The sequence below is a fragment of the Pezoporus wallicus genome, unplaced genomic scaffold, assembly GCF_028554395.1.
Source record: "Pezoporus wallicus isolate ANWC-B61680 ecotype Strahan unplaced genomic scaffold, APGP_CSIRO_Pwel_v1 contig_229, whole genome shotgun sequence".
NCBI classification, from domain to species: Eukaryota; Metazoa; Chordata; class Aves; order Psittaciformes; family Psittacidae; genus Pezoporus; species Pezoporus wallicus.
In genome coordinates, this window is record NW_026638360.1 from 2,043,968 (window position 1) to 2,056,951 (window position 12,984).

The 12,984-nt window shown below is 39.3% G+C and overlaps 1 protein-coding gene across 1 annotated transcript; it reads left to right on the forward strand.

Moving 5' to 3' along the window:
- Nucleotides 1-240: 240 nt before the first annotated feature.
- Nucleotides 241-11,912, forward strand: CHMP2B (charged multivesicular body protein 2B). The gene is made up of 6 exons (XM_057410470.1): nucleotides 241-386; nucleotides 3,518-3,609; nucleotides 6,162-6,356; nucleotides 8,743-8,845; nucleotides 9,879-9,985; nucleotides 10,141-11,912. Exons 1-6 carry the CDS (start codon nucleotides 353-355, stop codon nucleotides 10,252-10,254), a joined length of 645 nt encoding a protein of 214 aa, XP_057266453.1. The 5' UTR covers nucleotides 241-352; the 3' UTR covers nucleotides 10,255-11,912.
- Nucleotides 11,913-12,984: the final 1,072 nt, after the last annotated feature.

Here is a 12,984-nt window from a genome sequence, read left to right on the forward strand (position 1 = left end):
TCAGCCGGGACCCCAACTGACCCCGGCACTGTCCTGGAGCGCCTCTCCCGCGACCCGGGGGAGACCAAGTCCGTGCACTAGCTTGCGGCTGCTGCTGCCGCCGCCTCTGCCCCTTCCGGGCAGCGACTTCCCCGAACCAAGAAGCATCCCCCAAGCCCAACTCGCTCAGCGGGGAAGGCGGGGTCAGCGCGGCGCGGCCGTCCAGGCCCGGCCCCTGTACCGCCCTTCGCCGTCGGGGAGGCGGAGCTGGGTGGGTTTGCGCGGCCGGGCCGCTTCCTGGTCACCTGAGGAGGAGGTAGAATCCCACTGCGGCGACAGCAGAGGTCTGCTGGTTTCGGGTCCGGCTGCCGCCATGGCCTCTCTCTTCAAGAAAAAGACTGTGGACGGTGAGTGGGGCGCTGGGCAGCCGGCTCCAGGGGGAGGGCCCCACCGGTCCCCCTCTGCAGCCCGCAGTGGCTGCCCCCAGCCCTCTTACGGTCCCGGGCGAGGACTTGGCCCTGGCCTGGGCTCGGGGGTAACGGGGGCCCGGGGGTGGCGGCGGCAGTGCTCGCGGGGCGGCCTCGGGCTCTGCGTCCCGGCGGAGCGGGAGCTCGCAGGGAGAAGAGGAGGCCCCAGTCCGCCGGGATGACTCACCAGCCAGGCGGGGCGGCAGGGTGTCCCTGGGCCGGCCCCTGGGACAGCAGGAGCTGAGTCCTGGTGATCCCTCCCGGTCTGTGGGTGAGGGGAGCAGGAATAGCAACGGCCCTCGTTAGTAGCGAGGGAACAGAACAGGCCCGCAAAGAGTTGCTGGAGCTGAGAGCGAGCAGGGGGGCGAGCGGTGCGGGCCTGCGGAAGCCCGCTGTGTGCGCGGCTGGAGGCGGCCGAGCATGACAGCAGGGTTCGGGAGCCGCTGGAGCCCCCTCGGCTTTGTAGGAGCGTTTTAAAACAAGTGGGTCTGGATGCTTTAGTAGTTGCTCTGTCAACAAAACGCTTAAAGTTATGCAGAAATAATGATCTCCAAAGTAAAGCCAAGAAAAGGTCGCTTGTCTGACAGCAGTCCTGTGGGCGATCAGCCCTCCAAATATGCCCTATGTGTGGCTGTGGGGCAGAGGCTGGCTGGGGCTTGGTGAGCCCCAGAGCTGGCTGGTTGGTGGGCATGTTGGGTGCCCTGTGACAGATCAGGTGGTCCATGTTTGAAAATGGCTCACCAAAAATGACGCTGTGCATCAACCAATTGTATGTCACTAAGGGGGAATATGTATGTATCCCCCCATGTCCCATTTTTGGTGCTCGGGGTGCAACAGCTGGGAGGGGAGGAATATGGAGATGACACTAAGCTTCCATGACCAAGGCGGGTTGTAGGAGCTAGGTCAAGCCCTGCTGGGTGTCTCTTGTCTAACCTGTTCTAAGAAGCAGAGGCACTTCCTACCCTGGTGTGCAAGGCTGTGGGAGTGACTACTGGCAAAAGGCTGCCTCAGCAGTACCCCGTCTTGTATTCTGCTGGGGTAAAGCTACAGATTTGTGTCAGTTATCATAAGGAAACAAGAACCAAGTTCTTATCTTAGCCTTAACTTGACAAAAAAACCCAACAAACAAAACAAATGAAAGGGCCTTTAACTGCAGATAGTTGTTTCAGTTTATTGCTGTCCCTAGTTTGAGCCACTGTGAGATCAGAAACAACAGAAATCAGCATTGTGCTCACCCTTATTGTCTCATGACTGAAGTATAGTTCTTGTTTCTTATCATCTTGAAGTTCCTACTTCTCAAGCTTTATACGCTAAGGGATTTTATTTTTTTTTAATAGTTATTGTACTTATAAAATACAGTCTTGTATGTAGCTGTTAAGCTTTTTCATTTTCACAAGTACAGCTATGTTAGTAATATATGTTTGTCTACCTTCAAAATTACTTGCCTGTAGCATTGTTTTCAGAATAATATTCACTGCTGCTTTGCCAGTGTGAAGAATGAAGTGTTATATTGTGTCATCTTTCAGCTCTTTGTTATTGTCCATAGAAAAGCCTACATCTCCTGAAGATGCTTTTTGTCTATGTCTCAGAGAAGTAGTAGCACTGTAAAAACAGCTCTCTTTCATGAAGTTTGTTTGGAATATGCATTTATTTGGACAAAAATAATTGGTGGCAAGGGGTATTGTATATGCCCTCTTTAAAATGCCACCAAAGGTCCAGTTTTTTTCTGAATCAAACTTAAGGTTGAAATAATTTCAGCAATGAATGTTTTACAGTGTTTATGGTTGTGGGAACAAAGAACACATACGTTTCTTTCTGTTTGTAGAAAAACTATTGCAAGTCTTAATACAGAATGAAAATGGTGGCAGCAGTTTTTAGAATTATCCTATATGTCTCTATTTCCGTTAGCAACTCTGATTCTTTGTATTGATTTTCACCTCCTTCAAACTTTGTAAGTATAGTAGTGGGGCCCCGCCATGACGTTACTTCTGTGGATTAGAAGAACAAGTCTACACAAAGTTTATGTGACGGTCTCCTCCTTTTAAACTCCCACCCAAAGTTTATCTGATATCATATAGATGTATACTTTAGGAGCAGATGAATTTCCTCTCCAGAAGCCAGAGGATGCTGAGTCAGATGCAAACCTCTTTACCTTTGTCCAGGTGAATCACACCTAAGCATGTGCTGTAAACTCTAACAAAAGTTAATTGCAACTAGCATGATTAATGTCTATACTGTAAATAATGCCATCTATAAATACTTGCTTTAATAAATAGGTGTTACTGGTAAATAATTTTTAAATATTACAGTGGACAAAACTCCTCTGCAAGTTGATAGTTGTACCTGACAGTATTCAAGCTTCTGCTGGCTACACCAGTTGTCAGGAAACTTAAATTTGCTATAAAGGCCTCCACTTTCATATCTTAATTTCTTAAGCATCTGCTAACTGAAAAAGTTTGAACACTATTGCTTTATAGTCTGAAGTAAATTTGGGCTGCACAGACATGGTACAGTTGTGGAGGAGAGTAATATCCATTGAACAGGATGGATATTACAGGATAATATCCATCGAACAGGACAGAGAAGAGCAGGATCCAGACATTGTGTCTGAGAATATCTTCACTGTTTAAATGGACTTGGAAGCTCCATAACTGCTCTGAGGTGTCATATACAAGGTCTCTTCAGCTGGTCTATGTGTTGCAGTTAGGCCTGACTGGTTGAAAAGCAATGGGCTTATAATGAATGTTATTGCCAAGCGAGAGTTGAACTTGCAGAAAAGTGTATGTACCCAGCTCTTCCTGTGTGGTTAAGGCATTTGCTATGGTTGTGGTGCAAAGAAACATATTAGAGAAAACTGCTATTTTCCTACAGGATATGGCCTATGCTGCTGAAACAATGATTTGTAAACCTAAAATTGTATTTTGCTAATATTTCATTGATTTGAAATGCTGACAGTTCAGTCTAAACAAAGGGAGGCTGTCAAAAATACTGCATGTCTGCAGGGTGCTTAGCAGATAAGATGTTCATGTAGTATTGAAAACTTTTCCCAGCTATAAATATTTTCTTTCCAGATATAATAAAGGAGCAAAATCGAGAGTTAAGAGGTACACAGAGGGCTATAACCAGAGATAGAGCAGCACTCGAAAAACAGGAAAAACAACTGGTAAGTAGAGCAGGGAACTTTATTTTACTCTAAAACCAAACACACTGGTCCAGTACAACAGAAAACTTGCAGAGTTCTAAAGATGCAACTCAATATAGAATAATTGAACACTATCAAAGTTGTCTTCACCTTTTTGAGTTTTTAGTTATTGAAATTGTGTTGGAAAAAAATGTACTATCTAAAAGTAATGCTCAGTCTTTAAGATAGGAAAGGCCTGAAACTGTTTAGATAAAAATAACCATTTTTCCCTCCATTCTCAGAAGGAACCTTCTGAAAGATAAAAAATGCTCCTACAATGCAGGCTTGTAAATCAGTGGTTTTGTGATGGAAAAACTAACAGAAGTGTGAGTGCTATCATGTTACCTAGTGGGAGAGAATACTTGAAAAGTTAGGATATCCTCAGTGCCCCATAGGGGCGTTATTTTAATTCATATACAGCTTCCCTAAAACTAGCTGCTAGTAGGAAAATCATCTGCCTAAATTAAGATCTATTTAAAACTTTTTGAGTGTGAGCTATCAAGTATTCAGTGTATGGCTTTTGCACCTGTGTGGCAGTATAATTGGATAAATGGATGTGACAGATGGTGGAGTTTTGATGCATGAAGGCATGCTCAGATTGTGGGAAAAGCTATGCAAATCCAGCCACTGTTTCAGTAGTTATTGAGGTGGTGTTCCATGGCAGCAGGTTGTATGAATACCAAGAGCTAAGAATCATAAGCTAAAAGAGATCAGAGAGATTGTTTCTTGAAGTTTTGAACATGCAAGGTACAGCAGGTTCCTCATAGATAAGGCATTTTCCAGTATGAGATATTCTGACTCTAGAAATAACCTTAATTTCCATGAATACTCATGTTTACCACAGTAAATTGTTTCAGAAATGCTGGATTTCTGAGGGGGAGAAGAAAGGAGAAATGAAATGTGTCTTTGAAAATGTTAAAATTTGCTGTTAGGATGAGAGGATCAGTGGACAATAAATACTAGTCTTCAGAGGCAGATCAGGTGAAAAAGGACCAAGGGCCTGTCAGTCTCAGAACACTTTGTTGGGTACTTTCTGAAGAAAGACTTTTCTTTCCTTAACTGTGATGTACTATCCCGAGAAAACTCAAGTTATATTAATTCTACATGTAAAAATGCCTTAAAGTATGCAGACAGTTCTGTTTCAGTTCAGTAACCTTGTATGACTATCTGAATTTTGATTATTTTTTTTCCAGGAGAATGTAACTGCCATTAATAAGATTGCCCCAAACCTCTCAGAAGCAAATAATGTATTGCGACTCTTTACCCAAATTATTCTTACATAAGAATAAAATCATCTATATATAGGGTATGATTTCTCAGAGGGATTATCTGCAGTGACTTAGCAATGGGTGTAGGTTTGTATTTCATGTTGAAAATCATGTTATAGATGCTACATAGGTATTTCATATCTGAGAAATCCCTATTTTCAAATGTTCGCTCTTAAAATTAGGCTGCAAAGTAGTGTTTGCCAGTGTGCAAACTAATCCCTCCCATCCTTCACTGTTCTTGAGGTATAAGGAAAACAAACGTAATGTTCTTTGCATGCTACAGAAATTTGTTTTTGTGGTTTCTGTGAGCTACTTACAAAGATAACAGTTTTATGTATATTTGAGGCCTCTCATGTTTAAACAGCCCTATTCTCTGTATTTGCTCATCTGTACCTTCTTGGATTAAAAATAGTATGTATGACACAGCCTTCCAGAAATTATGGATTTACAGAGATGACTTTGTGCCACTGCCATCTCTATAGTAAGCTTTACTCATGATTTTTCCTAGTAGAAAGGCTAATACAGTGGGTTGGTTTCCTTTTATCATGACCATTTTGCCTATCTTGGAGACCAGTATTACCTTTTCAGTGCAATATGTCTTAAAAGTGCAGTTTTCTAGACCACCAGTGCACATGAAGTGAAGTAACTGTGTTGCCATAGCAGGTATATTCTTCTAAAGAATCACAGGAGAAAGCTAGTCTTTAAAAGTTGCTTCTACTTAATGGTAAAAATCAAAATATACAACTGTACATAGACAAAGAACTGAGCTATTATGGCAAACCCTTCTTAAAAAGCCTGACTGAGAAAAATAAGCTGCAAAGTTTACATTACCAACTCACAAACCAGAAGGCATACTTTGAAAAATCCCAGCTGACAGAATTATTTGCGTCAAACCTTTTCCTGGTACCTCTGGGCTAAATACCCACTTCTAGGTTTGGATGTTTTGGGTTTTTTGAAGTGGTATTCCCTATCCAGTTATGTAAATGAATGTGATGTTATGCAGATGTTGAAGTCTTTTGGGGAAGACTCTGCTACCATGCTATAATTCAGTTTTATTGTGTTTTCTTCTTCTGGTGAAGTCATAACAGCATTATATTTATTCTACTAAATAGTCTTGTTAAAAAAGCAAATATGACTATGTAACATTAAATGTCTTTAAAAAAATCAAGAGGATAGTTAACTTTTGGAATTTAATTATTAGGTTTAATTGTAGTCTTTGAATTAATGAAAAATCTGTAGAATTAATCTTAATACCTTTTTTAACAGGAACTGGAAATAAAGAAAATGGCTAAGACTGGTAACAAAGAAGCCTGCAAAGTGCTGGCAAAACAGCTTGTACAACTGCGGAAGCAGAAAAATCGAACTTATGCTGTTAGCTCTAAAGTCACTTCTATGTCAACTCAAACAAAGGTCATGAACTCTCAGATGAAGATGGCAGGAGCTATGTCAACTACAGCAAAGGTAAGGTGTTACAAGACATTCTTTTACATCAGAATGCAGCATATGGTTGCAAAAGTTAAGTTGTGTTATTTTGGTTACAGTAATTTGCTTAATAACCCCCCCTGCTTAATAACCCAAATGGTGTTGAGGTAGGAAAATGTAATTTGATTTATACCATGAAATAGTTACTTAGTCAATCCAGCCAGTTAGCACCTAACTGTGCATATTTTCTTGGGCTAGTTATCTGTCAACTGTTAGCATGATAAAAACGTATTCTAATGCCAGTGGAAGAACTTGCTTTAGTAGAGAAAAAAAATCCCAAACCATGCTGCTGGTGCCTTGCCTGTATATCTTGTCACAAGCAGTTTTTACAGGGCAAAAGGAGGGCATGCTTCATCTAGAAATCAAGGCAGTGTGTCACAGTAGCTTTATGGCTTGTGCCAAAAGTAGGTTATTGCTTCAGATCTTAATTTCCCAAGGAAGTCAGATCTGGAGTTCCCTGTCATTCTCACTCTCTGTGTTCTAAAGAAACAGTATTGCATTAAGTTTTCTCACAAATCTTACCTCATGAAAGTCTGAAAAATCAGGGTTATGAGAGTTAATTTTTTTCATTTTTCCTTTTTGAGAAATTTCCCTATTTCCCTGAATTAATAAATAGGGAATTTGCTTTTGGCAAATAGGATTGTTCAGCTTGTGGTGTAGGAAACAGAGTTGGCACGCATCATTGTCGACAACCTGTGCTTTTATCACAGTCCAAGTTAAATCCAGTCATGTGCTATTTAAACACAGTAATGCAATGCAACTTAGTGCAAGAAGTAATTACTACTAAGGCTTTGCTATCAGGTATCTTTTAGAAGCAGTGAGTTGACAGCTGTCAGCCCTTCAGTGATACAAATTGTAGCTCTGCTGCAAACTTGCCATCCTTCCTGACTAACCCACAAAGCGGGGGGGTTTGTCTTACTGTGCATGTAGTCAAGTAAAACAGCTTACTCAGTATTCCTGCAGCAGTGTTACATGTGAACTAGTCGGTCTTGCTTTTTAATTATTACATGGTTAACTTATTATCTGCAAGATAAATTTATCAAAACCAAAGTGTCAGTAGACTAATTGTGAAGGGTAATCCAGTAGGAAGAACCCAACCAAACAAAAATATATTAAAAAAAAATAATAAATTGACAAGCATCAAAAAAGTGCTGTTGTTTGGAACACAGAAGGTACTTCTATGGGCTAGTTTGTGCAACATTATTGGAGAGGATGGTGTTAAATTCTTTTGGTCACTTTTAAACTGAGTAGTTTTCCTTATCAACATGGAAAGTTTGAAAAAGTGTTCACTTATGCATTTTGAACTTTATAAACTATTCTTAATCTCATACAACTATCAGTGAAAAAATATATGGAATCAGTTACTTCAACAAGCAAGATAAATACATGAATGTGAAGTTTTCAAAGTATTTTCTGTATACTTTTTAGCATGTTTGGCACTAATTTTGGACACAGTAAAGTCATCTACAACACTTGTAAAAGAATTCTAAAGAACCAACATCCTCTAGATCCATAGTGACTTTTTAAATTCAAATGAGTGTGAACACAGTCTGTCTTTTACATTCAAGTAACATTAGAAGCATAATACATTGTCACTTTAAACAAACTCGGACACAAACGCAGAAGAGCTTCAGTGAAGGTGGTAGCTGGTAGAGCTTGATAGCATCCCTTTTAATTAATCAACTCTTACCTTTTCAAAGCTGGTTGAAACTTTGCCTGAATTGCTCACATTTATTTTTAGGTTTAGATGTCCTATGAGAGGTACAATAGCTTGCTTCTTAGGAAGAAAAAAGTATTAAATACGAGTGCCTGCAAAGGTAATGCTGCATACTCGTAGTAAAACAGGTGATGTTTATTACACTGTTGCAAAAAAAAATCTCTACCCGTTACAGAGGTTCACACTAAGCTAATATGTATTTCCTGAACACTTGGATATTTGCTTTTCAGAGAAAAGTTTTTTTTTCCATTAAATTGACATAAATAAACACTTGCAATTTAATGCCTAGTCTCTAGTGGTGGTTCAAATAAATATTCCTTACTGAATAAAAAACCTGCAGCCATTTACCTCTTTAGTAAGGCCATAGCGTGCAAGTTAAGAAGTGTCTCATTCTTTTCATTTAAATCAGGCAGATTTTTCGTAATACACAGCCAGGAGAAGGATCATGGTACAAAGAAAGATGCATATGTTTAAAAGCATATCTATTAGGATAATAGATAGCAAAATTTCTTACTAGGTGCAGACTGTACTATTGATCTATTGTATGTCTGTAATTTTTTATTAGAGAAGTCTGATTCCTTCTGAAGGTATATATTGATATTTACTAATGTCTCGTTGTACGATAAAGGTTTTTTTCAATATTAATAGACAATGCAAACAGTTAATAAGAAGATGGATCCACAAAAGACACTACAAACAATGCAGAATTTCCAGAAGGAAAACATGAAGATGGAAATGACTGAAGAAATGAGTAAGTTCCACACTGCAAGGAACAGCTAGCTGCAGCCTATACTGCTGTCAGAAGGGTACAATCTAGAAATAGTGATGCTTGAAGTTTTATATCTACAATTAATGAGATTAACAGCAAAAGTGAAGAGCAAATAAAACAGTGCATGTCTGAGCAGGGAGGCTGAGCTTAGACTTTTTAGTAGCTCTGTGTACCGAATCTACAGCCCATTCCTTCCCATCTTCATGCAAAGCACCCATCATACTTCTAGAAAGAACATACTGGGAGGGAAGAGGGTTTAAGACCTGTTCAAAACCTTGTTGGCATAACTGGTAGGGGTACTTGAAAAAATGTCCTTTCTGTAGCTGATAGTTCTGTATGTGCTGCTCTTCTGGGACACTTAACTTAGATGTTACTGATAATCTGAGCTTTACATACATGGTGTTTTGTCTCCTCTTTTAATTTTAAGCTACAAACAACTTCTTGGGGAGTGGCAAGTTTCCTATTCCCAATTGCGTCTGTCCACTGACACCTTAATAATACCAAACTTCCTGGTGTTGCTAGCGCAGTCTTCTTCCTGTTACTGTGTTAGCTGAAGTAAGTAGAATAGAATCAAAAGTATATTGTTGAGCAAGATGTGAATACCTCAGCAGCGCAGAACTGTTGTTGCAATATACATTGTTAGCCAAGTAGTTAAAAATTTCTCAGCTTACTTGGAAGAAGAGGAGGAAAGGGATTTTTGTGGAATTATGGAAGATGCTTTTAAGAAAAGTTAAAATCTAATGGGGAGGGAGATAGAGCAACTGAACTGTTCTTGAAACTGAATAGTTTTTATAACAGCAGGCATGCCTTACCCTGTTGTTGCTGTAGGTGTGCTCACAAGCTTTGCAAGGTAGAGGTGAGAAACCAGGTGCTTTCTGTTGGTACCTTATACAGTGGTATTACTATTACATTCTGGGTGGCTAGTAGGAGGAAGGAGGGTAGGTAATTGTAATAACCTTTTTCCTTAATACAGCATGGGTTTGTTTTTTAACTTTTTTTCTTTATTTCTTCTAAGTTAATGATACTCTGGATGATATTTTTGATGCTTCTGATGAAGAGGAAGAAAGCCAAGATATTGTTAACCAAGTGCTTGATGAGATAGGAATTGAAATCTCTGGAAAGGTATGGCAGTTTTCATCCACTTTAGGTGCTTTTTCCCCTTCATTTTTTTTTTTTTTTTTTTTTTTTAAGCAGCTGTTACATACAGTCTTATTCTAGAAGTCAGCTTGTCCCAGCGTGTATTACTGTGACTGAATTCAATTTCTGTCTTCTTTTAGATGGCCAAAGCTCCTTCAGCTGCCAGAGGCTTGCCATCTGCATCAACATCAAAAGCTGCTACCATATCAGATGAAGAGATTGAACGGCAGCTCAAAGCTTTGGGAGTTGATTAGCTGAATGGCAATATACAGTCTGCTTTCTAATTATTCAGCTTCAGACAGATGTAAAAAGTGCAAAGACTCTTTCAGTGCAACTGATGTGTAGGAAAACTTTGAAGCTTCAGGAATGACAGCTTTAAGTTAGTACTGGGGAAAGGAGAAGGGAAGAATATTTTGAATCATTTTACTAGAAGTATCCTTGGTATGTCCATTGCATGGAGTCCTTCTGAGCACTGGACCAACCAAAGATGTAATTCTAATGTTAAATTTATTTATACCAGATCTGAATCTGTCCTCTGAATTCAAAATCTTCTTCTGTCTCAGTTCCTGATCTATCTTTAAAATTGTCTGTGGCTGCTGGTGATGACTCCTAGGATGGCACCTATATAAAATACATCATTTTTATAAAACTATCTCTATCGGAAAACTCTTAGTCTGTCATCTTAGCACAAATGAAACTTCACCTTTGCTCTTTTGAGGAGAAACAGCCTTGAAAGCCTAGCAAATTTAGGCAGAAAGAAAAAATATTTTATGTATTTCTTTCAAGTTCCTGTATTAACTTTGAGTTGATTAAATAATAGCTGGTTATTCTTTTTACCAAAAGGGAAGGATGCAGTCCTTCTGCAGTTAAAAGATTAAAATTTGGTAGTGAACTTTTTTGCATGAAAGGCACTGACGGAACTATACTGTACTGTAATATAGCTGGTTTCAACAGAATTGCTGTGCCTTTATGTATATAAATCTTGTACCTTGTAATTCTTTTCAGAGTGAGTCTTTGAAAAGTGAGTAAACTGGTAAATAAGATGCTTTCACAAAGACTACAGTGAGATCTCTGTGTGCACTTGATGGGACTCAGTGCTGAAGTTCAGAAATGCAGCTTGTGCACTTAAGAAAAGGACATTTGCCTGAAACAACATTTGTATATATTTTACAGTATTTCTTAATGGAAGATAACTGTGCATAATTGTATTGTTTACTAAGATGCAATTGATCACATTGATAAGCTAAATGAAATCTTAGTTTTGAGAACAATTTTGGATGATACATAATAATTACTCCTCTAAACACTATAATAAAAGTGTTCTTGTTCTGTGAAGGTTTTTCTATGGTCTCTGAACCGCATAAACATGATTCTAGCTGTAAGTAGAATGCATTGGGCTAATCAAGTAAAAACTGCTAATATTTTAAATAGATGACAAAGGCTGAGAACTCAGTTCCCAGTTGCGACTTCCTAGATAGTGTGAAGTTCCTCAGCCCTTTGCTCTGATGGAGATTATTTGCCCCTCATTTGTGCTGGTGTAGTGGGGCTGTTCACTGAACAGAAACGACAAAATCGTCTTGACTTTAAAAAAAGTAAAATATCTCCTCCCAAGACTGAAACTGGGATAACTGTGGGGAGGACAAACTGCAGAGAGAGACTTTGCACTGCTATAGAAAGTGTAGCAGGAAGCCATAACCTCTATGATCTACTATTGTTGCATCATCTGGGTTTTGGCATAGAAGTGCAGGTGTTTATTCTTTCTATTTGAAGGAAGTAATGGACAAAATATGCATCTGTGAGGTAGTGGGTAGGAATGTGTAAGTTTATATATTTCATATATCCACTATAAAGTGTTTTTTGTTTTCTTTCTTACAAGTTTTGTAAAAATCTAATAAAAGGCTTTTTTTTTTCCCACAATGACTTTGTCCTCTGTAGGGTTAGTCTTACACATCTGCCTCTTAGTGGTCTTTCTTTGGACTCCTTTTAGCTGTGATAAATTTCATTTTGATCTGAGCTATAAAGCAGCATAACGTTTATTGTACTTGCTTGTACAACTTCCTTGCTTTAACTTAAACTCAGCATTTGGTACAGACTTGATCAACTTTTGCATTTCGTTCTGTCTGTAACCAAATAGTGCTCTTAGCATTGAAGGAGAAACCATCATGTGAAATTAGGTATAAAATTTTACTGATTGATTGTATTTTGATTGAACACTAAGGTTTATGGCCTTTCTGAATGAAGTTGTCTGCACTTTAACCTTGTAATGGCTGTCAAAATAGGGAATAATTCTGAGGCATTTATCTATGTGGTGTTCAAGAACATGAATAACGGTATTGCGTTTTGGTGTCAGTAAGACTGCTGAACTAAGGCTACTGTCAATAGCTAGTGTTTCTGTTAACGGTTACCTTTTAAGTCCTGCAGCTGTAATCTGTATAAAACACTTTAAGTAGCAGAATGAGAAGTGGTGTAGGTTTGCAGGCTTGCTTATATTTATTTCAAATACAGTTAGTACCTTGTAGCTCTCTATAACAAAATTGCATCCCCTACAGAGGAACAAATTCCTTTGTAAATCACTTTTAGCAGGCTGAAGAATACCCAACCCACTCAATCCTTAAACTCCTTTATCTTTGGTGACACCTTACTAGTAATTGAATTTGAAAGTCCTCCGTCCAAGAACGGCTCCAGTGGGGCAGACTGAGGTCCATCTTGCCCAGAATCCTTCTCCACAAGTTCCCATAAGCAATGCTCAGGAAAATATGAGAACAAGATAAACATAGATGCCTCTTCCTCCCCTAATACTCTTCCAACCTGTAACTATTTTGAATTCAGAGCACTTCCAGAGCAATATGCAAGTTCCTCTGTATAAAACAGCTTGGGGTGGCTTTCTCGTCTGTGAACTTGTCCATATAGATAAACTTCTGGCACCCGCATTTTTTAGTTCCATAGCTTTTTCCCCACCACATGAAAAACCACCACTTGTATTT